At 45.3% G+C, this 18,091-nt stretch overlaps 1 protein-coding gene across 1 annotated transcript in view; it reads left to right on the top strand.

Moving 5' to 3' along the window:
- gpr158b (G protein-coupled receptor 158b) overlaps nt 1-18,091 on the top strand; it is a gene marked incomplete at both ends in the record, with an annotated part of 501,095 nt that overhangs the window by 236,272 nt on the left and 246,732 nt on the right. The window contains one exon of the mRNA XM_084327721.1: nt 17,315-17,417. Coding sequence (XP_084183847.1) covers nt 17,315-17,417 — 103 coding nt within the window. The remainder of the gene's footprint in view (nt 1-17,314; nt 17,418-18,091) is intronic.

The following is an 18,091-nucleotide window of genomic DNA, read 5'->3' as shown; positions in this document are numbered from 1 at the left end:
ATGCTTTGCTTCTTTTTCTCTCAACAAATCTTTTTTTTATTTTTGAAAATATTGAAAACAACTGGTGATTAATTGAATGTTAAGAAATTGTTTTTGAAATACCTGTTCAAGACCTACTACATTTTTAATTGTATGCAAATTGCATGGCTGGTTTTGCAACATTTATAACATATTTATGACTGTTATATTCATAGTGCCAGCAGTGATGTTCCAGCAGTGATATATTACCTGTTGATTTTATATGATAGCAGTACGTGTGATAGCAGTTACTGTGATAGTCAGCTATAATAATCCTCTTGAGTTTACATCAATCCAGTGACCCTACTTTAAAAAGCGATGGGTTTAGGGCGCCACGGTGGCGCACCACGTAAGTGCACTTGCACTATAATAGACCTATCGCTAAGCCACGCCCCCTTTGAAACCTCGGACAAACAAAGCCGACCGTGAATGACAATGGCCGTGGGGGGACCTCAAGTTCAATTGTCAGATTTACCACAGCAGGTAATAGACCTGTTTTTTAAAGATGACACAAATATTTCGTCTATAAGCAGACAGAGAGGGTTACAATACGCAGTGGAAAAGTACATTCATGAGATAAACATTTACAGAAAAGAAACCATTAGAATCGAGGCCAAATGCTACCACTCGCAACTGAAAAGTGAGAAACCCCACAGGCTCTGTAATACGAAATTAACGGGGGCTCGGGGCAAAATGCCCTTGAAAATGGACAAAATGCCCCCGAAAATCAGTTAAGGGGGGCAGAAAATGCCCCGACAGTTTACTAATTATATATATAATTATATATATGATCTACAGTGCGAGCATTTCCCTTGTATTTGCCCCTAATAATATGTGTGTGTGCGCCACCCGGAAAAATCATTTACTCGAGACGAGTATAATAGTCCCACATTACACAAGGCGCATAAACGTCCAATCACAGTAGCGCCCGAAAACAAAGTCACGGTACCGGCTTAGGCAAGTTATACATTCAGAATCAGACAACGCAAAAAAATCAGCCAGCCATGAAGCCCATTCATTTTTATTTTGAGCAAAAGAGAGACGAGGAGAAAGAGAGGAATCCGGCTGACATGGCTTTTGAAGTGATATTCGCACGTGTTTTTGCGGGTCCAGTCCCCACGGTATGTTGACAGAATTCGCAAAACACCTTATCGACTGAAGCATAAAAGTCATTAGGATACTGCTCTGCTCTGAATTTAGGGCTTAGTGGGGAATTTCTTCCGACGTTAACGACGCACCGAAGCAGCTAGACGCTTGGACATTTCTCCGTGTTGTGTGTAACACGCAGCGGTCCCCGCCTCCTCCCTCCTTGCAACAAACGTTCCACCCAAAAACGGTATTTCTATTTCATAATGAATTAAATAATTGTATAAAGAATTTTCAATGTTCTGTCATCTAATAATATATTCCATTACCTTTCCTATCTGTATCAAAGTCAAAATGTTGGTATCATAACAACACTACAACATACAAAAGCAGCTTGACAACCGATATCCTTTGCGTTTGATTGATTGAAAACTTTATTAACAGATTGCAGAATGGGTACAATACAGTACAGCTCAATACACACAAGTTAAGGGGATGCAGACCAGAGAAAGACTTTCGTCTTGTTTACATCAGGGTCCCCCATTTTCAATTCATGGTGTGCACACGCACAGTATAATAATGCATGAGATAAATAGTTAATAAACTCTGTGTTACTTGAACAATTTTCACTGTGCTCCTAAATTTCTTTGTGTGCTCCTAAATTTTTATTTAGATTTTATTTATTAACATTTTATTTAGGAGCACATGTGCTCCTTGGGAAAAAGGTTAGCGTAGAGCCCTATATATGGAGACATTAACATTACATTATCAAACATAGGGACGAAGACTGTAAAAAAAAGTGTCAACAATGTTTTATAATCCTTATGTTAATTTTCATCATAAAAATTCAGTGCCCCCGAAATACAAAAAAAGCCCCCGAAAATCAATTAAGGGGGGCAAAAAAAGCCCTTGAAAAAAAATGTTAATTTCTAACCCTACTCTGTATCAATGTTGCTGATGACAACACCATCATGGAGCAGTGTTGTTCGTGTATTGCAGGGTAAGTAATTTCTAACACATTATTAGCTTAGACCTCCATGATTACTACTATTGCTGATATTTTAGTTTAGGCTAGTGGTCTCTCACTCACCCGGTATACTGAGTGGGTGGGGCAGGGCTAAAGTCAGGCAGACATTGGATTTGCATATGTCAAAGCCACTGTGTAGGCCAGTAGCTAGACCCGACAGCTGTCATTTATGTAACGTTAGTGATATTCAAGTAGCAGCTAGTACGAGCGGTGTTCTCAAACAGTCAGTAGCCTATTTCTTTTCTCCCGTTCTCATTGCTGTTGAAACCATAGGGCACCTGGTTACTGTTCACACATCATTGGGCTCATGTACAGTTTAGATATTTCTCGTGCCCAAAATTATGACACTGCCTCCTGTACAAGTCGGCCACAGCAGTGGCATAAACCCAGAGGGAAGAGGGTAGCAGGCCAGCCTATAACCTCTGCAGTCGTGGCAAAAGCCAAACTGAACCGCAAACGGAGACCAGTGATCCCCACCTACACTCTTAACAGGTAGTTTCAAAGCACAATAAAAACACAGATACATTTGGTAATAAAGGCAAAATGGTGCTCCTTCACAGTTTATTGAAAAAAATTATTTGCACCGTCATGCAGTTTGATGTGAAAGAATAATAGCCTAGGCACAACATTCGATACGATACATTTCTAACACAGTAACATGTATCTTTCTGCCTTTAGGAAAGAGTCAGGAATCAGTGAGGAAATATATGAGAGACTGAGAGGAATGAGAGGCACACCTATAAGCTACATCGTTAACCAGACCCCTATACTGGTAGCAGTAGGTGGAAAGGACTTGTTATGGTTTGTAACCGACCCCAATCGCACAACACAAGACAGGTATGAGAGTAAGCCAAGAACTGGGCATTTATTGAAACACACAGAAAACGGCACTGTCCCTTTAAGGGAGAACACAAATTACTGGAAAACAAGAAATGGGAAAAAGGCACAGTGCCTTTAGGAGGCGAGCTGGCTAAGGGGAAGGCTAAGGGAACAGGACCAGGGCAAGGGACACGGGCAGGAACAGGGAGGACTAGGAGGACTGGACGGGATGACTAGGAGGACTAGGAGGACTGGACAGGGAGGGCTAGGAGGACTAGAGAGGGGAAACAGGGACAGAGGCTCGCGGAGGCGGGCTGGGGAGAGGGAGGACTGGAAGGACTAGACAGGGAGGACTAGGAGGACTAGACGGACTGGACGGACTGGACAAGGAGGACTAGAGAAAACAGGGTAAGGCCTTGGAACAGGGCGAGGGCTGGAGCTGCTTACAGGGACAGAGAAAACAGACAAAGCCTGGGATACAAGCATTAGAAGAATGTTGCTGCTCTGCAGCTTCTCCCGGGACGGTTCGTCTGAGGAATCTGACAGTGACGTCAGAGCCGCTCTGCAGAATCCTCTCGGCAGCTTTCCGAGGTGGTAACGGGACCGAGAGAGAGAGAGAGCGGGTTAGCTCAGAGTACAGTTGGGAACAGACAGGTGACAGGAGAAGTGACTTGTCCCAAACAGATAATCCTAGTGACTGAATCTTCGGTGTAAATACACACTGTGAGCAAATGTCCCAACAACAATCCAAATGATAATATCTTCGGTGCGAATACACACAGTGAGCGAAGTCCCAATAATAATCCAAGTGATAATATCTTCGGTGTGAATACACACAGTGAGCGATGTCCCTATAATAATCCAAGTGATATTATCTTCGGTGTGAATACACACAGAGAGCAAAGTTCAAACTAATATCATCCCAATGAACAATCCAAAAAGCAGGCACAGGGTGAGTGACAGACTGAACAAAAAGCAGGATCTCTTCAGTGTTTACACACACGAAAAATGATATGGTCAAAAGACAGTCTTGCAAAACTCACCCAGGCGCTGTGCGTAAAGAGAGCAGAATCAAACAGGGCGAGCGCGTCGTTACGGGGAACGGGTTGTCCAAGCGGAGGTCTGGGTGGTGCGCGTCTGTTTGGAGTACGCGCCGGTACGGAGAGCGCATCTGGCGCGGAGGTCTGAGTGGTGCGCGTCTAGAGTGTGTCTGGATGCGCGTCTGGAGTGAAGAGCGCGTCAGGCTCGGAGGTCTGGATGAGCGTCTGGAGTGCGTCTGGATGCGCGTCTGGATGCGCGTCTGGAGTGAAGAGCGCGTCAGGCTCGGAGGTCTGGATGAGCGTCTGGAGTGCGTCTGGATGCGCGTCTGGATGCGCGTCTGGAGTGAAGAGCGCGTCAGGCTCGGAGGTCTGGATGGTGCGCGTCTGCTTGGAGTACGCGCCGGTACGGAGAGCGCATCTGCTGCGCGGAGGTCTGGAGTGGAACACCGGAATACCTCCCGTAGAGGTTTAGAGAGCACAGTACGGTGTCTCCTTCCAGGCAAACGGCGACAGGTGGCGAAGGCTTGAGCGCATCTGGCGCGGAGGTCTGGGGTGGAACACTGGAATACCTCCCGTAGAGAATTAGGGAGCGCAGTACAATATCTCCCTCCAGGCAACGGCGACAGGTGGCCAAAGCTTGCACCTCGTCTCACGCCGGAGATAAAACAGCATACAGACAGAAACAGAACTCCCGTAGGAGCCTATAGACAGACAACCTCCCGAAGGAGTTAGGTGATAGAGATATGATACGGAACGACCCGACAAGGCCAGAGGGGAAGAGCGAGGTACTTAAAGCCCACAGGGGCACTAATTAGAATACACATCAGGTGCGTGATGGTAATTGACACTCGAACTAGAAGTGTGTGTTCAGCACCAGACTAATCAAACACATAATGACAGGTAGTCCAAGGGTGTGGCTGCTGAAGAGCAAACGAGAGTAAAAGAACGCGAGGTTGGGGGCTAGTGAGGTGAGGAGACAGGGAATTAAAGGTCAAGGGAAAAGGCGAACCTCACAGTACTCCCCCCTCCACGGGAGCCACCGGGCGACCCAAAAATACAGACAGAGTGGCAGGGGAAAAAACAAGGCAACAAACAAAAAGTACTGGGCCATGCTAGCAGGGGAAGCTACAACAAAAGGGCTAGCAAAGGAACAGGTTAGCCAAGGGGTAACTAGGGTAGCTGAGGGGTAACCATGGTAGCTGAGGGGCAACTGGAGGAGCTGAGGGGTAACCAGAGGAGCTGAGGGGTAACTAGAGGAGCTGAGGGGTAACTAGAGGATCAGAGGGGTAACCATGGTAGCTGAGGGGTAACCAGAGGAGCAGAGGGGTAACCAGAGGAGCTGAGGGGTAACTAGAGGAGCTGAGGGGTAACAGCCAAGGGCACTGATAGCTACAGGGCCTATGCTAGCTGTACCGCTACATTAACATAGAGGCTGCGCTAGCTGCCGGAGCTAGGCTAGCAGACAGGGCTGGAACAGGGGCACTGGAGAGGGGAACAGGGAAGGGGCTAGCAGAGGGAAAGGGTAGCTGCCAGGGCACTGATCGCTACAGGGCCTATGCTAGCTGTACTGCTACATTAACATAGAGGCTGCGCTAGCTGCCGGAGCTAGGCTAGCAGACAGGGCTGGAACAGGGGCACTGGAGAGGGGAACAGGGAAGGGGCTAGCAGAGGGAAAGGGTAGCTGCCAGGGCACTGTTAGCTACAGGGCCTATGCTAGCTGTACTGCTACATTAACATAGAGGCTGCGCTAGCTGCCGGAGCTAGACTGGCAGACAGGGCTGGACCAGCATGAGAGAACAAGCTAGCTGGAAGGACAGTCCTAGCTGTGGGGAACTGACCTTGCTAGCTGAAGGGGCAGTCCTAGCAGTGGGAGCAAACTGACCTTGCTAGCTGAAGGGGCAGTCCTAGCAGTGGGAGCAACCTGACCTTGCTAGCTGAAGGGGCAGTCCTAGCAGTGGGAGAAAACTGACCTTGCTAGCTGAAGGGGCAGTCCTAGCAGTGGGGCAAACTGACCTTGCTAGCTGAAGGGGCAGTCCTAGCAGTGGGAGAAAACTGACCTTGCTAGCTGAAAGGGCAGTCCTAGCAGTGGGAAAAAACTGACCTTGCTAGCTGAAGCGGCAGTCCTAGCAGTGGGAGAAAACTGACCTTGCTAGCTGAAAGGGCAGTCCTAGCAGTGGGAAAACTGACCTTGCTAGCTGAAAGGGCAGTCCTAGCAGTGGGAAAAACTGACCTTGCTAGCTGAAAGGGCAGTCCTAGCAGTGGGAAAACTGACCTTGCTAGCTGAAAGGGCAGTCCTAGCAGTGGGAAAACTGACCTTGCTAGCTGAAAGGGCAGTCCTAGCAGTGGGAAAAACTGACCTTGCTAGCTGAAAGGGCAGTCCTAGCAGTGGGAGAAAACTGACCTTGCTAGCTGAAAGGGCAGTCCTAGCAGTGGGAAAAACTGACCTTGCTAGCTGAAAGGGCAGTCCTAGCAGTGGGAGAAAACTGACCTTGCTAGCTGAAAGGGCAGTCCTAGCAGTGGGAAAACTGACCTTGCTAGCTGAAGGAGCAGTCCTAGCAGTGGGAAGGCTACACAAAAAGTGGAGGCCATGCAGAGGGACCGGGTTAGCTGCCTGGGCATGGCTAGCTACAGGGCCTATGCTAGCTGCAAGGGCTGCATTAACATAGAGGCTGTGCTAACAGCCGGGGCTAAGCTAGCAGACTGGGGCCATGCAGAGGGACTGGGTTAGCTGCCTGGGCATGGCTAGCTACAGGGCCTATGCCAGCAGCAAGGGCTGCATTAACATAGAGGCTGTGCTAGCAGCCGGGGCAAAGCTAGCAGACTGGGGCCATGCTGGTAGTAGAGGCCTAACAAGCTGCCGGGGAGCTAACGAGGCAAACAGGGAAGCAAACAGGGGAGTCAACAGGCTAACAGGGGAGCTAACAGGGGAGACTAACAAGCTAACAGGGGAGCTAACAGGGCTAACAGGGAAGCTAACAGGGCTAACAGGGGAGCTAACAGGGAAGCTAACAGGGAAGCTAACAGGCTAACTAGAGGGAACAAAAAAAAAGAGGCAAACTCAACATACACCATCTGTGCTGGCTGGGGTCGTCGATTGGTCGGGTCGTACTGTTATGGTTTGTAACCGACCCCAATCGCACAACACAAGACAGGTATGAGAGTAAGCCAAGAACTGGGCATTTATTGAAACACACAGAAAACGGCACTGTCCCTTTAAGGGAGAACACAAATTACTGGAAAACAAGAAATGGGAAAAAGGCACAGTGCCTTTAGGAGGCGAGCTGGCTAAGGGGAAGGCTAAGGGAACAGGACCAGGGCAAGGGACACGGGCAGGAACAGGGAGGACTAGGAGGACTGGACGGGATGACTAGGAGGACTAGGAGGACTGGACAGGGAGGGCTAGGAGGACTAGAGAGGGGAAACAGCGACAGAGGCTCGCGGAGGCGGGCTGGGGAGAGGGAGGACTGGAAGGACTAGACAGGGAGGACTAGGAGGACTAGACGGACTGGACGGACTGGACAAGGAGGACTAGAGAAAACAGGGTAAGGCCTTGGAACAGGGCGAGGGCTGGAGCTGCTTACAGGGACAGAGAAAACAGACAAAGCCTGGGATACAAGCATTAGAAGAATGTTGCTGCTCTGCAGCTTCTCCCGGGAAGGTTCGTCTGAGAAATCTGACAGTGACGTCAGAGCCGCTCTGCAGAATCCTCTCGGCAGCTTTCCGAGGTGGTAACGGGACCGAGAGAGAGAGAGAGCGGGTTAGCTCAGAGTACAGTTGGGAACAGACAGGTGACAGGAGAAGTGACTTGTCCCAAACAGATAATCCTAGTGACTGAATCTTCGGTGTAAATACACACTGTGAGCAAATGTCCCAACAACAATCCAAATGATAATATCTTCGGTGCGAATACACACAGTGAGCGAAGTCCCAATAATAATCCAAGTGATAATATCTTCGGTGTGAATACACACAGTGAGCGATGTCCCTATAATAATCCAAGTGATATTATCTTCGGTGTGAATACACACAGAGAGCAAAGTTCAAACAAATATCATCCCAATGAACAATCCAAAAAGCAGGCACAGGGTGAGTGACAGACTGAACAAAAAGCAGGATCTCTTCAGTGTTTACACACACGAAAAATGATATGGTCAAAAGACAGTCTTGCAAAACTCACCCAGGCGCTGTGCGTAAAGAGAGCAGAATCAAACAGGGCGAGCGCGTCGTTACGGGGAACGGGTTGTCCAAGCGGAGGTCTGGGTGGTGCGCGTCTGTTTGGAGTACGCGCCGGTACGGAGAGCGCATCTGGCGCGGAGGTCTGAGTGGTGCACGTCTAGAGTGTGTCTGGATGCGCGTCTGGATGCGCGTCTGGAGTGAAGAGCGCGTCAGGCTCGGAGGTCTGGATGAGCGTCTGGAGTGCGTCTGGATGCGCGTCTGGATGCGCGTCTGGAGTGAATAGCGCGTCAGGCTCGGAGGTCTGGATGGTGCGCGTCTGCTTGGAGTACGCGCCGGTACGGAGAGCGCATCTGCTGCGCGGAGGTCTGGAGTGGAACACCGGAATACCTCCCGTAGAGGTTTAGAGAGCGCAGTACGGTGTCTCCTTCCAGGCAAACGGCGACAGGTGGCGAAGGCTTGAGCGCATCTGGCGTGGAGGTCTGGGGTGGAACACTGGAATACCTCCCGTAGAGAATTAGGGAGCGCAGTACAATATCTCCCTCCAGGCAACGGCGACAGGTGGCCAAAGCTTGCACCTCGTCTCACGCCGGAGATAAAACAGCATACAGACAGAAACAGAACTCCCGTAGGAGCCTATAGACAGAGAACCTCCCGAAGGAGTTAGGTGATAGAGATATGATACGGAACGACCCGACAAGGCCAGAGGGGAAGAGCGAGGTACTTAAAGCCCACAGGGGCACTAGAATACACATCAGGTGCGTGATGGTAATTGACACTCGAACTAGAAGTGTGTGTTCAGCACCAGACCAATCAAACACATAATGACAGGTAGTCCAAGGGTGTGGCTGCTGAAGAGCAAACGAGAGTAAAAGAACGCGAGGGTGGGGGCTAGTGAGGTGAGGAGACAGGGAATTAAAGGTCAAGGGAAAAGGCGAACCTCACAGGACTACCCCATTGGTTGTGGCTTGAGCTATCAGGTAATGGTATTCTTGAGGATGCAAGGCTGGAAGTTAGACAGCATACTCACAACATGTTAGGGATCCTCTCTGACACAATTTTAAATTTCTTTATCTTTGATATAGCACGTTCAACATGTATCCTATGTGCAGCCAATTTTTTTGTCAGGCAGACATCTGTAGAGGACGCCTTTTTCCTCTGACGAAGGGTGGGATGTTTATTTCCAGTCCAATTTCTTGTAGGTCATTTTCAATAAAAAATCTGTTATCTACCATAAGCCCATCCCCTTCCTGCAGATAGCCATGTTTAAGCAGATTTTTCATTAGCTCAATAAAGTTGCTCTGCCTAACTATTTCTTTGTCAGACATAGATCCAGTGAAAACAGTTGAACAAAATATTACAGAACCTCGTGGATCACATGCTATGAGGGATTTCAATGTGTTTGCAGACTTGTAGGTTGAGTAACTTTGACTTTGGGGTTTGAATTTTTTACTCTGTACAGTCTAATATTGCCATCGTTGTAGGAAATTCCTCTCTGTACTTTCCTGGCATTTGTGCCATTATTATGTCTCTATGAGGCCATGCGGGTAGTTCCCCTAGAACTGTGAACATGTAGTCCACCCATGCATTGAACAAAGTACCAACACTATATTCATCAATCATACATCTAAATGCCAAATCTTTTAAATCATGATTTTGTCTCAGTTTCATAAGAACAAGCAAGAGCTGCACACGCAGGGGCATTGTGTTAATTTGCCAATCACTTCTGCTATATGTCAATGGGACTGAAGTTTGCTGTGCTGCTAGGTATACTAAACACAGTACATAGATTGTTGAATTGATCATAAGAGAATCCAGTGGCATATTTGAAATAGGCTGGTACACGGCTGTGCTGCAAGACCTCTGGTGTTAATCTATTTGGTACTTGATTATGTCTCAGAACAGTATTTATACTCGTCAGTGATTCGATTTGTGCTTGTTGATTTCTCAATCTTTCATCTCGCTCCTCTTGTCCACCTTCCATTGGGAGAGCCTGCTCCACAGGCCGGCGCTCCTCATCTGGAGGCTCCTCCACACGCTGACATTCTTAGAGAAGAGAGAGGTGATGGATAAGGGGAGAGGGATGAGGGGGAGAGGTGAATGAGGTGAGAGGGATGAGGGGGAGAGGTGAATGAGGGGAGAAAGAAATGAGAGGAGAGAGGGATAAGAGGAGACAAATTACTCCTTGATGTTTCTAATTTTTTCTCTCGCTGCAGCTCCCACTGTTGCAGCTCCCACAGACCAACCCAGCAACATCCCTGCCTGTATCCTCTTCCTGTACCAAGACCATCCCCATGCCCCTCTCTCCATACATAGCCATACCAACACCACAGCACATCCAGAGCTTTGATCTGGAGGAAGCAAGACAACTACAACTGCAAACCACGGGACAGGCTGCATGTCCACTGTGGCACAAGGAGCGAGAGGGCAGGCTGACTGCATCAGAATTTGGCAAGATACTAAAGAGAAAGAAAATTTCAGATGCCTTCATACAGTCCACATATTACCCCAAACCCTTCACTGCTACTGCAACAACCTATGGCTCTGCCAATGAGTCAAAGGCCAAGCAGCTGTACCAGGAGACATTTCCAGATAGGCATGTTCATAGCTCTGGCCTCCTCCTGCAACCAGATCTCCCCTTCCTTGGGGCAACACCAGATGCAATATTATGTGACAATCGTCAAATAGGCTTGCTTGAGGTGAAATGTCCCTTTGCAGCAAGGGACATGACGGTAGCAGAGGCAGCCACAGCCATAAAATATTTCTATGTGCGTAAAGACGGAGAAGACATACACATCTCAGAGAGGCACAACTGTTATTACCAAATTCAACTACTACTTAGCGGACTCAACTTCTGTGACTTTGTACTTTTTACAAGAAGAGATATATATATATATTGAGAGAGTTCACAGAGATATTCAGTTCATCAATGACATGATTGTAAAGCTGCACACATTCCATGATGCTCACTTTAGTCCAAAAACATAAATCAGACCTTTCATTGTCACTCATGTCCTGTCTTGGGTTGACCTGTGTCGTCTCTGTGAGGGCAGTAACATCCCAGCACACCTCATTCTGTGAAAAAAACACAAAAAGCTGAGTATTAGCTAAGCATAGACAGATAATAATAATAGTTCATTTATGGAGCATCTTTCATACATAAAATGCAGCTCAAATTGGATTTTATTGACAACAAACATAACAACTTTGACAGATCAACATTTGTATTTGCCTTGTCAGGGATAAAATGAAAAGTCCAGGACTTATTTACATCGTTGTCCCTGTTGTTACTGGTTTCAAGTGGCACTATGGCATCTGAAGTGCATCGAGCATTCTTAGTGCATAATCTAAAGTGCATGTAGTAGTATTCATGTTTCAGTTTTTTTTATTATAAAAAAAAGCATCATTCATGCTCATTGGTGCATTAAAAACAATTATTTTCATCATTTCATTTTCAAGTGCATAGAGACATAACTCATCGTTCACCAGAGGTTCACCAGGTTCACCAGAGGTTCCTCCGGTGGTTATAACAAGTTTGTCCTCCCTGCTTAGCCTTATTTTTGAACCCATTAATATGGATTCTGTCTTATTGCCTAGATGCAGTGACAACCTGTTGTCTGTTAGCCAGTTCTTTATAATATCAATGGTGGTCACTACATAAAATCTATAACTATAACTGTCCTTGTTGGTCATCATTTTCACTGTTATGCACCTGGCTGACTGTAACGTTACCTTTTTTGGGGTGAGGGTCTGTGTCTTTTCGGAGCAGACACGAGAGCCGCATGGGATCTGGATTTTCCAGAGTTGGCTTCCCATCTCTGAAGTGCTTTTGGGTGAAAAGACAGTTAGCAAAAGTTAGCTAAAAACACCAGCTAACTAGCAAGGACGAAAAGTCAGACAGCAAACGTTGATGTTGATAACACTGTAGCTAGCTAGCTGGCTAACAAGTTGGCAGCTAACGTTAGCTAGCTGGGCTGGATGGCATTCAAAGTCAAACGTTTCTAATACATACCGTCAAATATTATGTCTTTATGAATTGACCTTACCTTTGAGCAAACATAAGTGTCCTTGGTAATGGTCTTCACATTCAGTTGTGTATGTGGTCGACGACACAGCAGAATCCACCGCTTGCATTTGCATTTTTTATAAAAAAAAATACATTAAAATAATAATAATAATTATTTTTTTCTTTCACTTTTTACTTTACTTTTTTAAATGATGATGATTCTGACTTGAGTTATATTGTATGTTACTAGAGACTTTTAAGTTTAAATCAAGCACTTTGATATATATGTTATGTTGTCTGTTTAACACTTTGAGCGCCAGCCGCTTTTTCCTTTTTACCGGCTGGAATGCCACCATCCACTCCCAATGTTAACGTTAATATCGCCTAATCTATGTTTTAAATTATGGATATGTGTCTAATCTGCCCGTCGCTTATCAAAGAATAATTTTCCAGTCAACATTGTCAAGGCAGATTGTTTTTTTATCGCTTCATTTCTGTTTGATAGCATTTTGAAAATCACCCGTTTTCGGGGAAAAAACAACCCATGCCTATGATAATCGCCTTTTACTGGAATATTCCAGAACGTTGTCATTTGTCTGCCTATTTATGAATCGTTTTCAAATAAACGCTAGATGATCGATAGTATATGTGTGCGCACGCACGCTCGTACCGTGCGCTGATAATCGCTGCTCTTATTTCCTCATGGCTTTTACAGTCAAAACAGCCATATCACATATCACATAAATGCTTATATATCCGTGAAAACTAGTCTGATTATCCTAACACTGATAACATAGATTCCTTACCTGAGGTCAGATGGTATCCAAATGGTTTATTCCAATTTCCGATCGCCATTCGAAAAAATCGATAATTGTATTGATCCATCGTGTGTACAGTATAACCCATATTCGCCGTGGCTCAGAGGCTCCAGAATGAACTCTGGTAGACCCCGGCTGCATCAGTGAGAAGTAAAATGTGGAGTCAGAAATCCGTTCTCCCATTCACTTTCATTGAGTCCATTCCAAAAGGGTGATTTACCATCTGGGAGATGATAGGGGGCGCTTTTTTCACATCTGAGCGCCGGCGGTCCCTGGATCTCCAACGGTAGGCTCGCGTGATGCAATATGATTTCAGATCGCTAATAAAAAAAAAAAAAAAAAAAAAAGAGAGAATACTCATGACGTGGCATTCAACGGTCGGGGGGTAAACCCGAGAAAAGCCGTGAGTGGCATACAGAAAGAGTGCAATAAATGATTTTATTGAAAAAATAAGAATTGTGTGAGAATCGTGATCTCAATTCTTAGAGAGAAAAATCGTGATTCACATTTTAGCAAGAATCGCCCAGCCCTAATTCCGGTGTGTTAACAAATGACCCAAGCTAGCTTCAAATTGTGTTACTATTTGACTGCCACATTGTTTTGCCATCTGTACTCCCTGGCACCAGCATTTTTTGACAATTTTCAAGATGTTTGCAGACCCATCGTATATTCTATATTATAGCTATGGAGACAATAGTATGGCTCATTTGAAAGGAAATATGTATACTCCAACAGGGAAAAAAACTTTTAGTTATACATACCTTCGTTCCTGCGCTATCCCATGCAAAAAAATCGTCCCGTTTCAAAATAATCCAGTTCCGTTTCCTGGAACTCGAGATATGACGTGCGGGTTGCTCGCTGGACACCTATAGGTCTAAGGTAACATGACCATAGTAGAATGATTAACAAACCATGGGGGGGGAGGGGGGGGGTCCCTTCGCGGAATAATTTTTTGACGCTGGGATCATTACAAAGGCATGTTTTATGATGGGGTTTGGTAAAATAGACGTTACCTTTGTCAGCAGGTCCACCAAAACCCTGTCCACTCTTGCTCCGAAGTGTCTTGGGTTAGAACAGGAACAATAAATAACGTTAGTTGGCCCTGGCAGCGCCGTTAGCGTTACATCCAAACAGCCTGTTTGAAAATATCCAACATAGTCTGGTGAAAATGCACCTTATCATCCATAAGTGTGATAGTTTTGTCCTCTTCATAATAATCTCCAATAGTTGCCGGTATCAGTTGCCTCTGGTGTGCTCTCCCAGCGGCGACTGCCGTGGAGCGTTGAACAGAATACGTTACCTCCTCAGCCGGTTTGACTATAGTATTTTTATGATTTACCAGAAGTGCTGAGTCCAATGTAGTCTGGTGAAAACGCACCATATCATCCATACTGTAAGTGTGATAGTTTTGTCCTCTTCATAAAAATATCCAATAGTTCGCAATCGCCATTGAAGGTACCTCTCTATCCACTCCTGCTGCCTCTGGAGTGCTCTCAACTCCAGCTGCGACTAATCCTGCCAGAGCTACCAGGATCACACAAGAAGGTCCGGCTAACTGTTTAGTATAATAATAAATAGATTTTTTTTAAATTTAAATAAAAACGAGTATTTACGTTTTTGGCGGCCAAAGCATGGCTGGGAAAAACAAGTACTGTATACTCGTTTTTGGCACCCAATGAGTTAACACATTGCTGTGTTATTTTTCAACACACCTTTTTAGTTAGGGAAATTATTTCAACACAAACGTTTTTTATATACTTATATTATAACTTTGATAGCGCTTTTCTGGGTACCACAAGACACTTTACATAGTGGGGTTATGTGAAATTAATGTGAAATAAATGTGAAAGTAAATAATGACACAATTATTAAAATAGATACTCAATATAGATTTGTGTCAACAAGGGAGTAAGAACAAAGGGGGGTTACAGCTGGGTTTTGATGGCCATGTTGAATGTTCTCTGTGTGGTGTGCCGGCTTCATCACCCCTGAGGACCATGAAAGCAATTTAAAACTGTGACTTCAAAAATACATCGGTGTCAACCTGAAAACGAGGCTGTTTTTCTTGAATTCCCACAAGGTTTTTGACCAACAGCAGCTACTGTATAACCAACCTGAATTCATCTCTCATTTACCTTTGACAGAATTTCATATTGCTGTGTCTCATTATATTCCATTTATTTTCTTACACAGAATCAGAGGCATCCATGTCAAACCCTCTCTCTCTCTCTCTCTCTCTCTCTCTCTCTCTCTCTCTCTCTCTCTCTCTCTCTCTCTCCCTCCGTGCTCCCTCTTGGTTGAAAGAAACAGACCCCCCCCTCCACTTTTGTGACTCCATCTCTGTGTCTCCCTGAGAATACTCTCACTGATGGCCAGTATTGTGCTAGTTACTGAAAAATAGTAACTCAGTTACTTTACTAGTTACTTCATTTCAAAAGTAACTCTGTTACTGTACTAGTTACTTACACCCAAAAGTAATGCGTTACTGTGAAAAGTAACGATTTAGTTACTTAAAAAAAGTTAAGATTGCTCCCATGCCCTTACAGATACTCAAAATCTGTTGATCAACTTGACAGTTTCCATTCACATCACTGAACTCTGCTAAGCAATGTGGTCTATACAAACACAAATCTGACACAAACACAAATGTTGTGCCGAGTCCTGCCGAGTCCTGTAATAAGAAATGCGCTGTGCCTAATTGTATCGCCGCTTAGGTTGAAGGAACAGCCTAAATGTCGCTGGAGCGTTTCATTATAACCGTTTTGCAACGTTGTTTAAGATATCAATCATGCATTGCAACGTTAGAATAGTTAGGATATCAATTGTGCATGAAAGGACTATATTTATATTGTTTGATTAGTATTGATGAGATTCCCTGGCAGATTCTTAGTCAAAATCCATTGATCAACTTGAGTTTCCATTCATTCATTCGTTAGTCCAGCCCCTCAAACATCTCATTTCCATTTTGTATATTCTCTCTCCAAGTAATTGGAAAAAGTGTCCCGTCTTTTCCGCCTGGTATCATGCTAACTACTGTAGATCCCTGAAAGCGAGTGGCTTCGGATGAGTCCTGGTCGCCTATTGCTTAATAACAGGCCAGTAGTGCTGCTTTTGCTTCCGCGTTTTCCCTGATTGGCTGCGCCATGCCCCGCGGCAGGCGCGGCAACCGCAGAGCAGAGCGGCAGAGCGAGCGGAGCGGCAGAGCGCGAGCGGAATTATGTAACCGCCCTAGTAATCCGCCATGATTTTCATTCGGCGCTTCAGCTCACCTGGCAGAGCAGCGGTCCTGCGGTCCGTTGTTGACGAGTTCGAATCCCATCAAATTTTTTTTTTTAACGTGATTTTTTTTTTAACGTGTATTCTTTCGCCGGTTAAGGTTAGGCATGGTTAAGGTTAAGGTTAAGGTTAGGCATTGTTTCGGAGTTGGTTAAGGTTAGAACGGTTAAGTTTAGGCGCTGTTAAGGAGCTGGTTAAGGTTAGAGTTTGTCTTAGAGAATGGCAATATTCTTTCTATGGTTAAGGTTAGGCATGGTTAAGGTTAAGGTTAAGGTTAGGCATTGTTTCGGAGTTGGTTAAGGTTAGAACGGTTAAGTTTAGGCGCTGTTAAGGAGCTGGTTAAGGTTAGAGTTTGTCTTAGAGACAGCCTATTTCCGCACTGCCACTCTCCCGCGTTGCCGCGGTCACATGGTCAAATTGTCACATTCTTGCACTACTGGCCTGTTAAAAAGCAACACGCGTCCTGGTCGTTAACGTTAGACTCCGCTACTAGCTTCGTTGAAGCACAAATTACATTTAACTATATTCTTTTCTTTGTGCTCGACAAAAGAGAAATAGTGAGAATATCCATGTGAGTAGCTGGGCGCCGCCATGACACTCAGGACTATAGTAAACAAAACACGCCCACAGCACAGCATGTCCCCGCAGCCGCAGGTGAAGTGACACAGACAGGAGTGGAGGACTGCACTGGATCGCTAACGCTCGCTAACAATCTACATAAAAATAACGCAGTAACGAACCATTCAGTAACGGTAACGGCGTTACTGACTTTCGAAAGTAATGCGTTAGAGTACTAGTTACCGCCAAAAGTAACGGTGTTACTTTGTAATAGTCCCAACACTGCTGATGGCAATACCTGGCTTCATTTGGGACAAGTGCAAGTGTAATTTAATTTGAGATAAACACTGATTATCTCTCTCTCTCTCTCTCTCTCTCTCTCTCTCTCTCTCTCTCTCTCTCTCTCTCTCTCTCTCTCTCTCTCTCTCTCTCTCTCTCTCTCTCTCTCTCTCTCTCATTCCCTCCCCCTCTGGGTGTCTCTCTCTCCCTCCAGTGCACTCCTATTGGTGGCCATGGATTTGTACTCGACAAGTACAAGTGCCATTGCAGACGAGGCTTCTACCATCCGAGTCGAGTGTCACTCAATGGCTTCACAGGTAGGTGTATTACAAGTGTGGCATCTGATTCGTTAATCTTTTCTTGATCCTCCAATCACTTTTGCAATTGCTTCCCCTCAGACAACCTTTGTTCAAGAAAAGAGGGCAGGCTTGAGAACCAAGTCTGCTTGATAAGCACGGCGCGTGTCTCGATCGGTTTAGTCACGATTTGATGAGCCAGGGCACAAGTTTGAGCTATTTTGTTATTGTATTGATGAATATTTTATATCCAGACATATTCATTGATATACTGTACATAAAAAAAGGAATATTTCATTGCTGTCCGGAATTAAAATGATCAGGAGACGGTTTCTAAAGTTCAATATGATTTATTATGAGGATGGATCCATACAAAAATACAAAATATAGTTAGTTTTATCGAGATTAAGGATGGGAGAAATGGTTAGAGAGAAGTGGGAGACAAAGCCCAGAGTGAAATAATTTAGTCTCCTTACACTAGGTAGGGTGACTTTTGATTTTTTTTTAAAGAGGACATGCTGGCCCCAGCCTCGAGATACTTAATGATACTCAAAGTTTACTCAAATATGCCTTATTGTTTTAATATATTTAAAGTATGCCTCTTCTGTATGGATAGAACATTTTTATTATATTATTTTATATAACACAATAATATCTCTCTATAACCAAAGACACACCTAACCAAAGTTACTCAA

The sequence above is a fragment of the Notolepis coatsorum genome (assembly GCF_963971535.1).
Source record: "Notolepis coatsorum genome assembly, chromosome: 13".
Taxonomy (NCBI): domain Eukaryota; kingdom Metazoa; phylum Chordata; class Actinopteri; order Aulopiformes; family Paralepididae; genus Notolepis; species Notolepis coatsorum.
The sequence above is the reverse complement of the archived record's forward strand: the minus strand, read 5'-3'. Positions and strand labels throughout refer to the sequence as shown.